Consider the following 20,396-nt stretch of genomic DNA (forward strand, 5'->3'; position numbering starts at 1 on the left):
CTGAGAAATCTAAAAGCTCAGTCTTCTCTTCTTTTAGTGAAGTTCTCTAGACTGTCATTTCTATGGGATTTGAGGGTTTTCATGAAGGAAAAGTGTTTTGTAGATTATAAGCCTGAACTACTACTTCCCCCAGCTTTATATGCTGAGCATGACGTCATATGGTGTGGGGTATCCCTTTGGGCAGTTGGGGTCAGCCGTCCTGGCAGTGTCCCATCCCAGCTTCTTGTGCACCCGCAGCCTACTCGCTTGGTGGGGTGGGGTGAGAAGTAGAAAACGCCTTGACTCTGTGTGAGCACTGCTTAGCAGTAATGAAAACTTCCATGCGTTATCAACATTGTTCTCAGCACAAATCCAAAACGTAGCCCCATGCTAGCTGCTATGAAAAAAATTAAGTCTATCCCAGCCAAAACCAGCACAACCTGAGAAATGTAGTTCATATTTTCTTGGTAATGGCTTATAGTCATATGTCAGTCGTCTTTTTTGCTGCTATACATATATATATATTTATATATTTTAATGATACTGTGCTCTGATCCTTGTTTCTTCCCTCCCTTCCTTTATTTTTTTTCTGGTGTATTGCTACTAAAAACAATTGCAGTTTTCAAAAATGTTTTATGATCATTTCAGCTGTTTTTTTTTTTCTGCTGAAATTCAAAAGCTTATCAAAGTTGTCAAAATTTCAATTTTTTTGACTGATTTCTTAAAATAATCGTGTTTCTGGGAGTTGACCGTCAGTTATTCCTTCTCCTTCTCCTCCTCTCCCATCTCTCACTCAAAACTTCAGCACTTCTTATCCAGCTTCAGTCAAATAAAATTAAGAGCAGAAGTGTCAAGATTACAAGCATTCCTCAAGTTTTCCTCTACTTGTCTTCTCATGTTTAACAAGGGATCTAAATTAATGTGTGATGGAAAATTTTTCCATAAAGAAATCAGGGAAAAACCTTTTATAAGAAGTCAAAATTTAAAACTAGTTAGACTCTTTTTAATTCTAGGGGATCCTGAACTGACCCCTTTTCTATATTTGACTTTCTTTCCAGTCCTAATCCTCAGGAGTTTGCAGGATCTGCTGTGTGCGTCATATCATTCCCATTGTCTGTGCTTGGACATCCTCTCCAACCTCTCACCCTATCCTGCTGTTCTCAGGATGCACTTCAGTTTTTGTGTGGCATTAGCAAGCTACCATGGCTAAGTGTAATGGGTTCATGAATACAATCATCAGACATGATGCAGATGGTTACAGGTTATCTGTTCAGTGCACTTACCAGTTCAACCTGTTGTGTTCTTACCCCTTTTCCATAAGGTCTCTATTCAAGCACTGTTTTGTGTCGATTGTTCTCAACTTTCTCACCAGCTGTTGCCAAATCCATTTTCCTGTTTCTTTGTATGTAATATCTATTCTTTCTTTTACTTTAGCATCTTACCTGTGTTTTGTTCACCTGCCATCTTGATCAACATATTTGGATTTTACTTGTGTGTTTCTTAGGAACCCATCTGCACTGAAGGCAGATGTTACTTAGTGATGCAGAATTGATTCAGCATAAGACAGTGGAGGTGAGGTTTATTTAACCAGTCTATTTAACGTTACATCTCTGCTATAAATTGCAGCATTGATGAGTTACAGAACATCGTGTTATCCCACAGTGGGTAGAAGGGGTTAATTTTTTCATTGCTGCTTTAGTTAACTGAAACTTTATCTGGCTTAGCGTGACTCGGTCTTAGAAACCTGCAGATCTGCCTTGCCTTTGCAGTCCAGAATGTAAAACAGACAAAATGTCGCTGATTGGATCACTGTTAAGAAAAGTCTCTTATTTGGCCTAACAACCTTGACTGTATCCTGTTAAGCCAGGGAATTGATTTATTTACTTTTCCTGAGCTATAGGAGGTTGTAACGGGCAGTTTGCAGTTTCCTAAATGCCTGCATTTTTTTAATGCATACATTTTATAGTCCCTTGAATGAGCCCTACAAGTTCCTAACATTCCGTGGTTGTACAGTATTCTCTGAACGTTCTTGTGTATGTTGAGCAGTCAGTGTTGGCATTGATCTGAGTTAGAAAATATGTCTGTAGTAGAGACTGTGATTTGATTGCTGTGAGTAGTTCGTGTCATTAACAATAAATGCATCAACAAATTGATGATTAAGTTGCATTAATTTATGAAGTTCTACTAAGATACATGATACTTTACAAAGTACGTACTAAGCCCCAAGAGCAAGGACCTTTGGGTTAAAATTTTAGAGGCATTGAGGACACATCGTAAAACAAATTATGCTCTGCTACAGTACTAATTATACCTTGGTTATAGGTATAATTTGGTATGCTAAAACCATGTACTTCGATTTTCTTGAATGCAGGTTAGAATGCACCTGGATGGATTGACTTCCAGAGATACTCAAAGTGAATTAAACATAAAACTCTGTGTGAATTTTAATAGTAATTTTGTACAAGATCTGTTCTCATTATTCTTTATGAACTGTATATACTTAGGCATTTCTACCTTACTTTTTTTCAGTGTTTCTATATGTTTATGTATTTTTAATGTCTTCTGGTTTAAATGTTTCAAGTAATCTGTTTCATCATCACCTGTTATGGGAAAAGAATATGTACTTGATTGAATTTGAAATAGAGTTCAGCCAAATTTAAGTTCTTTTAAGAGTCTACAACCTATATAACCATCGTGTACAAAGATAGAATTTCTAATTTGTAGGAGATATTAACTTTGAAGTTGACATTTCTGTTCTCTAGTAATGATTGCAACTGCAGATTCTGCATAAATGGCATATTACGTAAAGTGAAAGTTTAATTATAAAGGGAAACTTAATTGAATATTTCTGTTTGATTAATAATAAAGAAGCAGGAACATCACATTGGTTTTAGACAAGCCATGTAAAGGAGTTGAAATACTGCTGTCAGAGAATTAAACATGGTACAGTGCTAAGATGTGCTTTCTTTCGCTGTGTTTCTCATGACTGAGCATGGGCTGTGACCTTGCTGCTTTGATTTCTGCCATATGTGGTATTAACAGCATAGTCCAAGGCAGACAAAATATAGGTCACAAGGCTTTTACTGCAATCTCTCTCGGTGGGTTGTCAATACAGTGTCTTCAGTTTAGTGAATATAGCACTACTGCCTAAGGGAGCAATACGGCAGCTTTATTTAACAAAGTGAAAACATATTGAAATGATGAAAATGCTGAGTATAGTCCTTTCTTAAAACTACCTGAGGAATTAAAAGACCTGGCAATTTCAGAATCAGTGGGCGTGATTCACTTCTTGCGTAAAATAATGTGAATCAACAATAACCACACAGAGCTCAGTAAAGTCACCCCATGGGGAAGCACCAAGGAGAAACGAGCTGATGCACAAAATTGCAAATTTTTTTTTGATATATAAGGTTTTCAACTTTCCTAATTTATTTAAAATTTAAAATTGAGACACTTAAAGCTTTTTCTTTTTTTTTTTTTTTTAAATTTTCTTTTATTTTTCCCCTTTGGTCAATATTAATTACTGAAAGCTGCCGTCACTGTCAGCCACAGTGACATCTCCAGTGCCTCCTTGCCAGGCTTTCTAACCGATAAACTGTCAGCTTCAGAGGAAGCTTGAGCCACTACTAGATGGCACGTACTTTTCTCTGAACAAACCATTTGTGGGATGTCGTTCCCAGATGATTATGGTATCACTCAGCAAACAGTTGTTCCTGAACACATATGTTTAATGTATGTACAGGATTTTTTATTTTTTTTTTTCACTAGCAAAGATACTTTACCTAATATTTTGATGTTCAGGAACTGAAATACAAAACACTGCTGAAAATTTAAATGGGCATTAATTGACAAGATGTGCCTAGTAATTACTTCACTGAGCAAGGAACTTCAAATAAACCTTCTCCTTTCAACAAAACAACTGTACTGTCTAAGTAACTGGAAGTGTCAGTGTCAGTCTTTACGTGTTGTATAAGATGTGGATCTCCAAAAAGCAGTGTGTTTTACAGCATTTTTATGGGGTATTGTTTCAATAGTTATGATAAAATCTTCCTGAGTAACCAAAACCCACTTTTAAGTGCTTTAGTTTTCCATCAAAAAAATTTGCTAACTTAGTAGTTGGGGCTAGCATCTCAGAGTTACAAACGTAGATGTGGTGTGATGGGCTCATACCCAACACAGTCCTATGTGGGGGATTTTTTGACTCATTAGCTACAAAAAATGAGTGAGATTTCTAACATTAAAAGATATGAGGCAGTGAAGAAAATTTATTTTGATTTTGAAAATATTATTCAGGTTCACAAGCTGGTGCTTCTAAATGAATACTGGTTTTCCTACAAAGTTTGAGTATTTCTGGAAATAACCATATTTAGAGCACTAGCATTGAACTTTCTCTCATATTGATGCTTTGGATCTGCACCTTAGGAAACTTGTACTTCCTAGTATATATATCTGTACTATATCTAACCCATGTATCTAACACACACCTTTTTTTGCTGTAAAAATTGAAATAGAAGCCTCCTAATTCATCTGAAATGTGTGCCAGGACTCCCGGTACATAAGAATAGCCTGATGGTACTGCATGTGAAGGAGGAGAAGCTTCTGAAGTTTTCAGTAGGGAATTGAATGTATATTGTGGCAAATAGATCATTTTAAATTAGTGTTCTGTACGTTTAGGATGGAGTGTATTTTTACTCATGCATAAATTGCCTCTGAGCACAATTCAAAAACCTAATCTTAGACTTAGCAATGAACATTTCAAAAAAAGTAAATTAATACCTTCATGGGGAAGAAATATAGTTTATTATAGAATCACCTACTATTGCCACTATAATTATGACTGTGTCAGGATTTCTGTGAAAACTCTGGTTTTTTGAGGGGGTTTTGGAAAAACCTCTTTCATAATAAGATGTAGCATAGCCTGCAGCTTTGCAGGCAACGTCTGAGCCCGAGGTCTGTACTGCGCTTACTGCTCTGAAAAAAAACAATTTTGACCTTTCTCCTGTGAAAGGTCACACAGGAGTTGTTGGGAGATTCCCAGAGAGGCTGGCTTTTCTTTTTAAGAAGCCTTTTTATTATCATAAGCAGGGAACCATCGTGCCTAGGATGCCTTTAACAGAGATCTTTTCTTGCTGGCAGAGAAAGATCTGCAGGGCTGGTGGTGGCAGAGCAGAGGGAGGACTGACCTGCCCTCATGGCCTCCAGCCACGCTGCTGGCAGCTTCAGGGGCCTCTGCAAGTCACTCCCGTGAGAATGACCCTAAACCAGGGTCTGCTTGCTGCAAGAGATGGCTGCTGCCCCTCGGGCTCTGTGTGAGAGACTGTGTCGAATGTTTGTCTCAACATTGTCGAAGCATCAAACCATCACCTAAACAATGGTACATCAGTTAAACCATAGGACTGGAGTCTTCCTGTTTTTTCCTGCAAGATGATTCCCTTATCTTGCAAGCCAGTCAAGCCACAGGGCTGGAAGCTTCCTGTTTTTTCCTCCTATTTTCCCACAAACCTGAATGCAGAGCTGATTCTGCAAAATTTAGCCTTACCCCTACGTATGCGCCCAGACCCAGGCCAGAAAAACAGAGGAGCCCAGAGACGGTATTGGGCATGCGTATCACCGCCAGGTGAGGGGTGCGGCCAAGCAGACCCGCTCTTGGAATACGTGACGTGGATAAGACGAACGATAAAAGGACAGAAATGACCAACATCGGACGGAACGTTTCCCCCACCGAGTCGACTGGACTGTCGGGACGCCGCAGCTCCGTGGTGGTAGCTATTGCAACTGAAACTCTTTTCCCTCTTTCCTTTCTTTCTCTCCTTTCTCTTGCATTTGCGAACTTCTTGTCGGGTTAATAAAGTTACCTGGCGCTTGACTCCGTTTTGAGTCTTAATTCTGTTCCCGAGAAATACGAACAAAACCACGCTCCGGTGTGTGTGAGGTTGGTCTAGCCGCCCCTAGCCTCCCAGACTCGTCTGAGGTCGGCTAGAACGCAAGGGGGCCTTCCTCCCACCCGAAATCGGAGCGTGACATTATTTAATTGGCGTAGTCGGCAGGATTCTCGGAGAAACAGAAAGTGTCCAGTTGCTTTATTAGAGACTCTAGTGTGTGCGTGTGTGACTGAGACGTACATTGGTATGAAGCAAGTGCGGAGTCCGGATCCGCGGTTCTGTTTGTCCGCGAGGAAAACAGCCGGAGAAGGACGAAGCGACAGAATTGGGCGAAAAACGAGTTTTTGTTTTGTTTTTTTTTTGTGAGAAATTTGAAAGTTCTGGCCTCCTGAGAGTGTATGGGGGGAATTGTGGTAGAAATTTAAGGTGTGTCCCTCTCAGGATGAAATAACCCCTCTTGGTGAAATAAGTGAAATTTGAAAGTTGTGGCCTCCTGAGAGTGTATGGGGGGAATTGTGGTAGAAATTTAAGGTGTGTCCCTCTCAGGATGAAATAACCCCTCTTGGTGAAATAAGTGAAATTTGAAAGTTGTGGCCTCCTGAGAGTGTATGGGGGGAGTTGTGGTAGAAATTTAAGGTGTGTCCCTCTCAGGACGAAATAACCCCTCTTGGTGAAATAAGTGAAATTTGAAAGTTGTGGCCTCCTGAGAGTGTATGGGGGGAGTTGTGGTAGAAATTTAAGGTGTGTCCCTCTCAGGATGAAATAACCCCTCTTGGTGAAATAAGTGAAATTTGAAAGTTGTGGCCTCCTGAGAGTGTATGGGGGGAGTTGTGGTAGAAATTTAAGGTGTGTCCCTCTCAGGACGAAATAACCCCTCTTGGTGAAATAAGTGAAATTTGAAAGTTGTGGCCTCCTGAGAGTGTATGGGGGGAATTGTGGTAGAAATTTAAGGTGTGTCCCTCTCAGGATGAAATAACCCCTCTTGGTAAAATAAGTGAAATTTGAAAGGTGTGGCCTCCTGAGTGTGTGTGTGTGTGTGTGTAATTGTGGTAGAAAATTAAGGTGTGTCCCTTTCAGGACGAAATAACCCCTCTTTCGTGAGATGGGTGCTTGCAAATCTGTAAATGTTCGTGATGAGATCCCCACGACGGTATCGAATGGGGATTTAGATAAATTGGATGACCTTTTGGAAAATTACCATGCTCGCCCGTCCCTCCAGGGACAAGAATGGGCGAAAAATCATTGGTTCCAACCGCAGAGTATAGTGGATAGGATCATGATATTACAGAAGGGCTCTAAACTTAGGCCCGGGAAAGGAAAATCTATAGTTTGTGCTGTTTTAGGAGCAAGTCTGGCAGCAGCTATAGAAGATAGGAGGCAGAGATTGTGTCAAGATAATGCTGTGATAGACTCTTTGAAACTGGCAGTTGAATCCTTACGAGAACAATTAAAAGATACCCAGCAGTTGTTAGAGGAAGAGAAACACCGGAATGTTTTGCTAAAGGAAACTTTGAAGGAAGAATTGTGGAGAGAGAATGACTCATGTGGAGAGGTGGAATTGAAGTTAGAAGAGAAGGGGATCAGACAAATCTATCCTCAGGAGGACTTGCAAAAAGCAAAAGAAATTGTAGAGAATCCTCCTCACATGTATCCCCTAGTTAAAACTGAATATGTGTATGAGGGGGAAACCGACAACCGTCCCCAAGTTATTACTAAAGAGGTTCCGTTTACAGCAACTGAGTTGGCAAAATTAAGGAAGGATTTTGCAAGGACTCCAAAGGAATCGGAAACAGAGTATGTTTGGAGAGTGTCGTTGTCAGGGGGGGATGGAATCTTGTTGTCAGAAAGGGAAGCAGAAGGATATTGGGGTCCGGGCGTATTTTTAACTACCGATAATTATCAGGCCCCATGGTCTTTGACACAGAGGGCAGCATATTGGGCTGGAGGGCTGAACCCTTTGGAGAGAGGGGACCCCCTAGCCATCACAGGCACAGTGGATCAACTGGTAGAGAGTGTGCAAAAGGCTGCTTGTTTGCAAATGATGTATGATAGAGAGCTCAAACCTAACCAGGGCTCTCCTATGATGATGCCTGTGGATCCCGAACGGATGACTCCTCTAATTCGAGGACTTCCTGACTCCCTGAAATCCATTGGGATCCAGCTACAGGGGAAGATACAAAGTACCCCTGTAGCAGATAGACTTACTGGTGCTCTGGAGGGAACAGTGACCCCCGATCACAGAAGAACAGGGAGGAAAGTGTGGACATGGGGGGAAGTAGCACAAGAACTCATAAATTTTGGGAGAAAATATGGTCCCGTTGGTGGATTCGGGCAAAGAACCGAAACCAGAGCTGTACGAGCCGCAGAAAAAGGTGAAGGGCGGCCAGCACTGATCAAGAAAAGTCCCGATTCTATGTCAATCCGACTTACTGATTCTGGGAGAGGGAGACCCCTCAGCCGTCAGGAATGGTGGCAACTGGGGCTCCAGACAGGCATTCCCCAAGATTTAATGGATGGGCTTCCAACCCAGAAATTGGGGAAACTCGTACAAACATGGTCAGGGCGAAAAGTCAATTTTGGAACAATCCCTAGTGCCCCACCTTTGATAGACCTTAGGGAAGAAACTGATGCAGAAAAGAGGGTGACGGGAAACTAGTTCCTCCGTTCCCCGAAGGTGGGGGGGGAAACGGAGGGTGGATGTTTATAAAGCAACTCACCTTAAATATGAGAGATTTATTGATTACAGTGGCTGTAGGACCACAGGAAAAAAAAAAAAAAAAAAAGTAACCTTTTTAATTGACATAGGAGCACAAGTCACCGCACTGATGCAGACTGAGGCAGAGCAATGTGGAATTTTGACTTTGTCGAAACAAGCAGAAACTCCAACCCCAGCGCCTCGTGCGCCCACCCCCTCCTTTCAGTCTCTCGTCGCTTTTTCCTTTTTTTTTTTTCTTCCCTCTCTCTCCTCTCTCTCTCACCCGAGGCAAACAGAAGCCCCACCCCCCTTGCGCCTCATGGCCGCTTTTTCTTTTTTTTTTTTCCTCTTCCTCTTTCTCCACCCGAGAAGCGAGTTCTGTTTTGTAGGAGGAAGAAAGCACCAGACCAGAACCTGACACGCCTGCAGAGGAAGTGATAAAACCTATCAGTGAAGATGTTTGTAAACACTGTTTTGCTCTCAATTATATTGCTCTGGGGATTTGTCCGAGGTGGGGAAGAGAGGCCAGCTCACCCCCCCCCCCCACCTTCAGAATTCCTTTGACAGTAATGAGGTTTTTTTTGTTAGCAAAATCTGTGAGTGAAACTTTTAACTTAAGCCATTGCTGGGTGTGTGGAGGACCTCTAGGACTATCAAGCAGGCCATGGACCTCCATGCCCCTCACGCCAGGACAAATCATGAGCAATTACAGAGAGGTCAATAACACCACTTGGGACGATTCCAAAACATGGCCAATTCAATTCCCTGCCATATGTTTAAAGATATTATTATATATATTATATATATATAAAATAATATATATAATGATCATATTTAATATATAATAATAATAAAATATTTTTAATTATATATATATTTAAAGATACTGCTTAAATCGCACCCAAAATGGAGGAGTCAGTGTGGGGGAAAGCAGATGTCAGTGGACACTCACATATAAGTTAATTAACAAAGATGTTAGTCTTAGCATATGGATGTGGGTTAATAAAGCCGGACGCAGTAAGAGTTTTGGTGGATTTTGGTCAAATAAAAATGAATCCTTTGACGCTTGGTGGCCCAGCGGCCGAGGTTATATTCAAACTTGTGAGTGGAAAAAAGACACGGGTGCTTGGTACTGCACTGGGCAAACATATAGTCAGCTGGGAAAACGTAACACCACCTTCTTTAGCCCTTTAGGAGACTATAATACAACTTACTTGCAACATCCACGGACTGCAGCTGGACCGTTTGCTGGAGGGGTCAGAGCCAGAAAAGGACATTACTGGATCTGTGGACACACTGCCTACAAAATACTACCAGCAAACTGGTCAGGGGTTTGTTATATTGGAATTATCCGGCCTCTATTTTTCCTGCTTCCAGAAACAGAGAGTCCCCGACTAGGAGTGAAACTGTATGATAATCTGGGTGACGAAGATGTTGCACGCAATAAGCGAGCTATCGAGATTGAAATAGGTGGAACACAAAAATGGGGGAAAAATGAGTGGCCTCCCGAAAGGATAATACAGCATTATGGCCCGGCCACCTGGAATCCTAATGACCTGATAACAGGGGCCCGGGAACCAATTTATAACTTAAATCGCATAATTCGTTTGCAGGCAGTTTTGGAAATCATTACCAACAAAACTGCTGATGCTATAGATCTCTTGAATCAACAATCTCGAGAGATGCGCACTGCGATCCTGCAACATCGCATGGTTTTGGATTATTTGTTGGCTGAAGAGGGAGGAGTATGTGGGAAGCTAAATATTTCTAATTGTTGTTTAAAAATCAGTGATGTTGGTGAGGTGGTTCTACAACTGACCTCAGACATTAGAAAACTAGCCCATGTCCCCACTCAGACATGGAATGGCTGGGATGGCTGGGATGGTGGTTTGTGGTCCTGGCTACCAGGAACACCATGGATAAAACGGCTTTTATTTTATTTGCTATGTGGGTTAGCAGCCTTAATGTTTTTTGCCTTGTGTTATACCGTGCCTAATTCAATTAATCCAAAGCGTAGTGACTCGAATGCAAGCGGTCACTGTGACTTCACCCGATGGGGTTAAACATATCAGATTTGTACGGCAAGCTGAACGCGTAACTGTTAAAATCATATAACTTTGCCATTTTTAACTGTTCTGTTTGCTATAGAGACTATTGGCTTTTGTCAGCCAAACCGCGTGGCAGTTTCCCCTTCCCCCCCCGCCTCCGCAAACTTCCCGCCTTTGCTTACAGATCCACCATAGAAGTGAACAAGAGACCTCCTGATGAACTGTGAAACTGAACTTTATTGTAGAACATATATTAACTAGACTAACAATAACTAACAACACACAAAACAAACAAACAAAAAATGTGAAAACAGCTTATATACAACAATCGTAGTAGTAACAGTACAGCAAAAAGACCAACATAAAAAGAGCACCAAAAATTGCAACCACTAACAGTAAACAAATTAACATTCTCAGACACCCCCAATCAACCTCTTCAACACCTTCGCTGTGGGCAGCGCCAGGTCTCTCTCTCTCTGACCCCGCAGCAGGTATCATGAAGCTGGAAGTGGAACAGCAACAAAAGGAAAACCTTAACAGCCACGAAAATTAAAGGAGACCTCTTGAGATTAATGATACCTACCTCACTGATCGCCTCGCGTGGTGATCGGGCGCTTGTTCAGGTCTCTCGTCTTCGCCAAGCGGCGCCAGCTAATGATAAGAGAACATTACACCACTATAGCCAAGCAACAGGAAAAGTAAAGGAATAAAGGAAAAGAGAACACTTACTGCTGGTGCATCTGCCGACATCTTGAAAATGGGTGCCGCAGGTGGTGACTCCTGCTGCTCAGGTGGTGTGCGTGTGCGTGGCACCTTGCCGTTGCCCCTTTTATAAATTCCAAGTCTGGGATTGCGCACGCGCAGCCCCCCCCCCCCCCTTGGAAAGATCTAGAAACGGATCTTGGGGTTCATATACGCAGTTCCTTCTTCCGGAGGATGTTGGTACTGAAGCGGGAATCCTGGGTAGTAGTCCAGCTTGCCTTCAAGCCCACAGCTCCAAACTGGCGCAGGCGCAGTCACCCCATTTTTTGGGAAAACACAGGAAGAAACGCTGTCCCACTCCCGTGGAGTCTATATCAGCCACACCACAACTGGCAGAGAATGGCTCCAGATGATTTTCCAATTGATGACATATAAAATTTAAAAGTGGTCTATCTGTCAGATAGACAGATAGCTTTCCCCAAAAACCATGTTTGTTACCCCCCCTGTTTGAAGGCAAACCTGGAAACCTACCTAAAACTTGATTTTTAGGACTCACAGGGTGGGAAAAATGGTCCTTATATTGATATTTGAATCTATGTTTTTTTATATAGAAATTAATTGTTAACCTATTAATCTTTATTTGTGTTATATGTATGATTTTGAATAGGTATTTGACATCATTGGATCTCTGAACATCATATCCACAAAGTGCTGTATGTGAACTGGATTAAGATATGTTACCTTGGGGTGGTCCATATTAAAAATGAAGAAACACCTCAACGTATCATACAACAATATAAACCCATTTTGTGGCCACATATAAGCATAACTAAGTCCCCTTACCCTTTCTTCCCCCCCCCCCCCCTTTTCCCTTTTTCTTTTTTTTTTTCTTTCCTTTTTCCCCTTTCTTTTTCTTTTTCCCCCTTCAACCTCGGTGAGCGATGCTGAGCCACGGGGTGGTATAGAGACTGAAAAGGTTAATTAATGTCTCAACATCGCTGGACAATGGAAAGAACCAAACCAGACCACCAGCAATAGAAATTATATGAGATGTTTGTTTGTTTGGTTGGTTGGTTTTTTTTGAAACCACCATGGATCCATGGGGTGATATAAAATTGACAGCAAATTTATAGTGTTATTGTTTATTTACTGTGTTCTGAGTTGGAGGCGTGGAAATCCACTTTCCTGCTGCGTATCCAGACTCAAGTTCCAGTGGATCACACAGCTACCAGCTCCACAAGGACCTAGTTGCCAGCTTCACCAAAAGGCAAAAAGTGAACTGTTTTGCTGAAGAAAAATGGTCGCAAAAAAAATGAACAAAATGCTTAACATTTTGATGGTGCTGTATCTTGGGACATTTATGAAGTGGTGCATTGCTATAGTTTTGTTGGTTTGTCTTTGTTTACCTTGTGATTGTCCTTGTAAACAATTACTTGCTTCTTCTGAACCCCCAGAGCCATAAGCCTCAAACTTGGCCTGGGACACATGCTTATATGTTAAAACCATTTACTCAGATAAGATAAATGTTGTTAATTAAATTTAGATATGTTAAGATCATTTAGTTAGATAAGATATTGTTAATTAAATCAATGTATTTAGCATTTATATACACTAACTTGCCTGACAAAAAATAATGTTTAGAATTGTATATATCTTTTTTTTTTTTTCTCTCTCTCTTCTCTTTTTTTTTTCTTTCCCCTTTCCTCTATCATTTATGCCACCACGGAACCCCATCCCTGAGGCAATAATGTTGAGCCACGGGGTGGTGTGAGAGACTGTGTCGAATGTTTGTCTCAACATTGTCGAAGCATCAAACCATCACCTAAACAATGGTACATCAGTTAAACCATAGGACTGGAGTCTTCCTGTTTTTTCCTGCAAGATGATTCCCTTATCTTGCAAGCCAGTCAAGCCACAGGGCTGGAAGCTTCCTGTTTTTTCCTCCTATTTTCCCACAAACCTGAATGCAGAGCTGATTCTGCAAAATTTAGCCTTACCCCTACGTATGCGCCCAGACCCAGGCCAGAAAAACAGAGGAGCCCAGAGACGGTATTGGGCATGCGTATCACCGCCAGGTGAGGGGTGCGGCCAAGCAGACCCGCTCTTGGAATACGTGACGTGGATAAGACGAACGATAAAAGGACAGAAATGACCAACATCGGACGGAACGTTTCCCCCACCGAGTCGACTGGACTGTCGGGACGCCGCAGCTCCGTGGTGGTAGCTATTGCAACTGAAACTCTTTTCCCTCTTTCCTTTCTTTCTCTCCTTTCTCTTGCATTTGCGAACTTCTTGTCGGGTTAATAAAGTTACCTGGCGCTTGACTCCGTTTTGAGTCTTAATTCTGTTCCCGAGAAATACGAACAAAACCACGCTCCGGTGTGTGTGAGGTTGGTCTAGCCGCCCCTAGCCTCCCAGACTCGTCTGAGGTCGGCTAGAACGCAAGGGGGCCTTCCTCCCACCCGAAATCGGAGCGTGACACTCTGTTACATGTTTCTGTTTTACAGCAAGCACCCTGTCTTCTGTTAGGAATTCTCATCTTTAAATCACAGTACCTTCTAACACACCTCATATGTACGGAGCTTTCTAGCTGGAGTTTGCGTCCTGCGTGTGTTGAGGCACATCTTCAGATGTTTCCATGTCCAAGAACCCTAATCCTGAGAGTGGCATTGGCATCTGTATGGAACAATACAGAAAAACAAAGCTGGTGAGGGGTCTGGAGCACAAGTCTTACGAGGAGCAGCTGAGGGAACTGGGATTGTTTAGCCTGGAGAAGAGGAGGCTGAGGGGAGACCTCATTGCTCTTTACGACTACCTGAAAGGAGGTTGTAGGGAGGTGGACGTTGGTCTCTTCTCCCAAATAACTTCTAATAGGACAAGAGGAAATGGCCTCAAGTTGCAGCAGGTGAGATTTAGGTTGGATATTAGGAAACGCTTCTTTACTGAAGGAGTGGTCAGGTACTGAAATAGGCTGCCCAAGGAAGTGGTGGAGTCACCAACCATTTTATTTCCTTGCTTTCCTTACAAAGGTGATGTATCTGTGAGTAGCTACTTACTGCTGGTTTAGTTTAAAAAACTACAAATTGTTGCTGTATCCAATGGCACAGGAAAGATAAATAATTCCATCTAATTATATTCTCCTCAACAATAATGCATATATATTAAAAGGATAGTCATTGATACTGTAAATTGCAAAAATTTGATTCAAATTTCGAAGTTAGTTATTAGCACAAGAGACCTATATAAGTTTGTGAGAAAATTTGAATGTATTAAGGGGATGCTGTTTGACCTCACTGACTTTCTGCTTTAAAATGGTGACTTTAATTTCCCTCTCTTCTTCATTTGACGATCTTGACTTTGTAGACTGTAACGGCCTTGTGGTTCCTAAGAAACTCTTCTGAAATTAACAGAATGAGAACTGGAGTAAAAATGAGGTTAAATAAATGAGATAGAAAACCGGACCTTCTCAAAGAAAGATTGCTGGAAGTATTGACCGACTCATAGTTAGTGTGAGAGCCCTGATGTCTCCCAATGTTCTTGTAAGGTGAGCAAAATGAAAAGCAGGGAAATAATAACTAGGAATTTAAGAAGAAAACATTGATCCTCACTGTTGTGGTTTTGTTTAGTGAGAGGGGGCCTAAGGTGGTAGGCAAGCAATCAGGCAAGCTAATTTTAGTGAGCCAAGAGTGTGTTTATCAAGATAAAAATAGATACAAATTAGAAATTTTATTTATTGTAGAGTTTGTAAAAAAAGAGAAAACCAGAGAATTCTGAATAATCAACGAATCCAAATGATGTTTTGCTTCATTTTGTAATTGCCAAACCCATTCCAGTTACTGGGATTTGGTCCTGGTTGAAGGGCCTAAACTAAATAGGAAAATTGTACAGAGCTATTCTTCATCTTTAATAGAGAGTTTTCATTTGTTTGGCCATATAAGCAAAGAGATTCATGTCTGTGTCCTGCCAGGAAATCCCGTTTGGAGCAAAGGTCTGGGGAATTCTAATACAGAATGGAAATTTTTCATCCTTGCTTACATTGCTGTATCCTGAAGTTAATTTTCTCACAATTTCTACATTGGCCAAAATTTTCCAAGTGTGGGATCATCTTGGTGATAAGATGACAAATAAAAGACATCAGGATGTTTCCTTTGTTTTCCTGTGAAACCGTACGCCAGTTACTGGGAGCAAACCAGTGAAACGTGTGAAACATGTTACCTGCAGGCTTGTTCAGAAGGGGGGCTGAGTAAGCTCTCAGAAGTTTCTTGAGATTGTTTTTCACTCTCAGCAGGCCTGTGTTTCAGTGCAGAAGCAGCCTATCTTCTCTAGAAACTGCTACAGAAGGGAGAAGAGAACAAGAGTTAGGAGGGGGAAAAATATTCAAGGAAAAATAAAAAGGGAAAAGGAGCACATCTTTCTGTGTGCAGTGACTAAGACAAAAGAGGAAGACAAAACTGAAAGAAAGAAAAGAATAAAAAAAGCCTAAACATGACAAACCAAGATAAGTACAAAAAAAAAAAAGAAATTATGAAAGGCTGGGGCATAGGAGTAAAAAGGAGATGATGTAGAAGAAAAAAATCAGAGACTCAAAAATGTAAGCAATGAACTTACTTTCCAAGTCATGTAACTGAGCAGAACTTATAATAAGGCAATCAGACTGCAGCACCTCGGAGTTATCATCATGACACATTAAAAAAAAAAAAAAAAAAAAAGCTTTAGCTAGAATTGGTTTGGTTTGGTTTGGTTTTGGTTCTAACCACAATACTAATGTGAGTAACAGTGATTTAAAGAAAACAGAGTGACCATAACTATGTTACTGTCTGATGAGTGTAATCACCAATGGGATAGGCATTTCAGGCAAGATGCGTGTCCCCATCCGTCCCTCCACGTCTGGCCGCACGCTGTGTGCTGCTGCGGGGATGCAGACGGGCTGGGGTGCTGGCCAGGAAGCTTCGTCCACAAAGCCCATGGCAAAGCCTGGGGCAAGAAGTTGACAGGTAGAGGCAGAATAGCAACACCGTGGTGTCTGGACGGGTTTCACAGCAAACGAAAGCTTAAATAATAAGGGGAGGGTTTTTTGTTTGTTTCTTTGTTTTCGTAGTAGCAGAATTGTTTTGATTAGATCCAGGAAAGGCTCCATGTTAGTGCACGGTGAGGCGGCAGGGAGGCAAAGGAAGATGCAGAGTTGCTTTGAGAGCGAACGTAGTCCGTCCTGTCCCGGGGGTCAGAGGGGCTGGGCAGGGAGAAGTGCCTCTTCTCCTGCTTTTGTGAACTTTGGTTCAGGAGCGAAGAAAGGGGAATTAAAATTCTTCCACCCCTCCATCAGGGATCATTACGTGTCAGACATCCCAATAAAAGCAGTTCATTCTTTCTGGAGAGCTAAATGTGAAGTTATAAAGACATTCACAAGTACAATTTTCCTGTTCAACTGATAATGGCGTTTGAGTGTTACCAAAAAGAGTGTTAATGCATGATTAAAAATGGGCATAATTTAGTTTGTGAAAGTACTTGCTTTTCAGAATTTGCAGTGTGTGTTTAGATATTAGTAAAGCTTAATTATGATCTTGATGAAAGGGTTTTGTCTTAGAGGAAAGGAAATCCTAGGGAGGATTTTTCAAAACCAATGTGAATGGATTTGCTTTATTTTAGCGATTCCCTAAACAAGACAGGACTCATTGATGCTCTAACTCTGGCTGTAGAAGGAAGATGGGCTGACTCTAGATTATGACGGTGACTTGATCGTTTGCTTAAAGAGATATTCAAAATCACACAGAAATTAAGGGTGCGATGTGTCAGCTGCAGAGTAATGTCTACCATTAGCACAAGATTGGCAGGAGCTCAGAAGATATGATTATAATGGTCACTTTTTTGCCTTAAAAATAGGAAAGTATAATGCTGTTCTCTGTATTCACATCTAGCATGGAAATTTTGATTTCAGAGCTCTGTTTAGTCCTCTAAAATCCCAGAAACTGGATACTTTTTCCATTTCTGTTTATTGCCCATGAAGAAGTGTGTTTTCTAACACTGTAGTATGTCTTGAGATCACAAATAATCCATTTGTACAGTTTATCTTTACTTATAATCCTAATTTTACACTCACTGTCTAACTGAAATCATTGATAGTGGCTTTCATGAATACAGAAGGGCACAGCTCTGTGAAGTGGCATTGCAATGTGTGAAGAAGGCACTTGGAAGAGAAAATGTGTACTGGAAATGTCCAATGCTTCATTCTGTACATCCTGAGGAGTATATTTATCCCCTCATAATGTTGGCTAAATAAGCAGAATTAGTAGTTAATTAAGATGCTATCAAATATGAATAAGGCTGCTATAACCTGAACTTGTGTTTGAATAAATGGAAGAAGACAGAAAATATTGGTTGAAAATGGAACATGAAAACTTCTAGGGCTAATACTTCCATTTTCAATAGCTTGTGCTCTCTTTTATCATAGACTGACTAAAGACTGATACCACACCTGACTAGTAGCGTTTTATACTGGGGTTTTTTTTGTGAAGTAAAGCATTTATAGGAATCTAGCCCTGACTTACAATGTAATCAGAATATTTTGTGAATGTAGCTGTAATTTCTACATCTTCAAATTTATTTAAAAAAATACAGCAGTGCTTTTCAAAAATGTTTCAACTATAGGGAATTTTTTATATTAAATGGGTGATTTTACAGTTTTGAGGGTTTTACATGCTCTGGCAGAAATATAATAATATAAGTGAATCATCTATGGCTTCTGTCATGTGCGTGAGCACAACAAGCTTTGTAGTGCTAAGATAAAAAAAAAAAAACCAAACAAGTAGTATTTTCATGTAACATTTCCCAACATTTTCCTAATTTTAAAATTGCCTCAGATCATTGAAATCATTACCATGAACTTGTTGGTATTGGCATTTTTATATAGATTATTGTTAAACATTTGGACAACCAAAAAAAAAGGATGTTTGAGCAGCTGACAGAAGACACAGGAGGCAGAGTTTTCTCAAAGCAACCTTGATCCCGGTTCCATTTTAATCCCAGGTGTGCCGCTGAAAAGATTTGTGCAGGAGGTTATGTGCAGTTATAGGTATGTGTAAAGGAGTGTATCTGGTAAAACACAGGACGTGGCAGGTACCTGCTACTGCTTTTCCCCATTCTTGCTGCACGGGAGAGTCAGGCCGTCCCCGAGCCCGGATTCTTAGTAAAACTGTGTAATTCTTCTTTTCCAGGATTTGTTATTGCATTTAATATATTTAGGTTTACGACAAAGGCAAACAAACATCTTAGGCATGGTTGTTACGGTAATACTTTAAAACATTGAGTGACATTTGCTTTTTTGCATATTCCTTTCATCTTCTGCAAAATGGGGTATATCCTATGTTACTGCAAGCACCTATGGCAATTCCACATCTTTCTCTTTGATTTCCGAAGATCACAAGAATATGCAGAGCCTGTTTTATATAATGGTTGGTTTAATGAGTGTGGTGTCATCAAAGATGAAGCTTCAATTTCAACTTCTCTGCGACTACTAATGTTTCCCTCTTAGAAGATGGAGCATTAAATATGTATATACAAATCGAGTTTTCCAATTTTTCTCTTTTTTTATATCTGTTTATGTCATTATTTTCAGATGTGCCCAAGATAGAATGGAGGCTTGTAAAAACAAACTACATAATTTCAGTGAAAGTATTCTAACCAATTTGTAGCAGGACTGCAGAAGAGATGATGATGTGAGTGTATGCATGTATGTATGTATGTACGGACCCCTCCTGTCTCCTCGTTGTCCTTTCTTTGAGAAGAGGATTTGTAAATACAGTTTCCTTCTTTCCTCTGTAGAAAAAATGATGAGTTTCTTATTCCAACCCAGGCAAATCTGGAATCTTTTTGTTAGGCTCAGAGCCACAGGCTAGCAGACATGTGCAGGATTTTATATGGGTTCAGCTGACCTAGAGGAACCAGTGCTGCTGCTGCTGCTGGAGAAGTCTTTTGCTGCTGTGCCACACACTGTCAGTTGTCCTCCTCCACTTCAGCAAGTTTCCTAGATTTGTTCTCAGAAATGGCAGAACTGTTTTTCTTGAAGCCTTCAATAATAAGGAAAAGCAAATCCAGCACATTTTGGTGGAAGGCCCTTGTACTGGAAAAAAAAAAAGGTCAATGAAAATATTAATGTTCAAGGTCTTCCAGTTCTCAGCATGTGAAGTTTCAAGAGGTAGCAGCAAACTCTAGCTGCAGGCAAATGTATAAATCAGCTTCTACACCTTTGTAAAATATTTAAGTATATTTGAAATGAAGTTGTTCCTCATAATGAAGAGTAAGTAGTTAACACACCTACTTTCCTTTTTTAAGTTTGAAGGCTCTTTTAATTCAAAATCAGGTGCAAATGTTTTCTTGTCTCAGTGTAAAATAAAAAAAAAAATCAAATATGGGCAATCTTGTAGACCTTATCCTGTTCTTAGAGTACTTTTTCTGCTTTCCTTTCAGTTCTTCGTACAAAACTTCACTCTTTGAGTGGATTTAATTCTGGAAAGTTATCAACTTTATGGCATAACTGTGGGAGATGTTTCTGAAAATGTCAGGTATTATCAGAGCACAGCACATTTAGAAGAACTCAGGCTGTATAACCCCAAGGTTATATGTATTTAAATCTGACTTCATTACATTTTATACAAGACAGAATATCTCTGTCTAAGAAGGCCTCTATTTTTTTTTTTATTTCCCGTTAGTTGCCATACTTTAAAATCAGTAGAAGAAAAACCCCAAAAAGCAGAGCCATGAGGGCCAGAGCTGCAAAAAACCACTGACATATTGAGGTTGTAGGTGTTTATTTCGCTGTGAGGTACAATACTGTGTTACTCATTATGCCAAAAAATACTTCTTCAAGAACAGATTCTATTCTTTTTTGCAAAGGACAGACATAACATGATTTAGTTATTTATTAACAGAAAGTCTTTCAATTTAGTATTATAAGTAGCTTGGCTTGAAAGTAAATTTGTGCAGAAGGATGTCCCTATGGATCTAGTATAGCATTACTTGCATCTTTGAAATGTCCCCGGAGTGACTCAGTTGGCTCTCCTAAAGTCAACTCTGAAAGCAGAGAGAGCTAAATTC

General features: G+C 40.6%; 2 protein-coding genes across 2 annotated transcripts in view; both read left to right on the plus strand.

Moving 5' to 3' along the window:
• DPP10 (dipeptidyl peptidase like 10) overlaps positions 1-20,396 on the plus strand; it is a 244,241-nt gene that overhangs the window by 123,801 nt on the left and 100,044 nt on the right. The window lies entirely within an intron of this gene.
• LOC147600172 (uncharacterized) lies at positions 6,964-8,517 on the plus strand. The gene has a single exon (XM_086751504.1). It carries the CDS (start codon positions 6,964-6,966, stop codon positions 8,515-8,517), a length of 1,554 nt encoding a protein of 517 aa, XP_086607630.1.

Source organism: Chlamydotis macqueenii, chromosome 6 (genome assembly GCF_036417535.1).
Source record: "Chlamydotis macqueenii isolate bChlMac1 chromosome 6, bChlMac1.mat, whole genome shotgun sequence".
In the NCBI taxonomy this organism is placed as follows: domain Eukaryota; kingdom Metazoa; phylum Chordata; class Aves; order Otidiformes; family Otididae; genus Chlamydotis; species Chlamydotis macqueenii.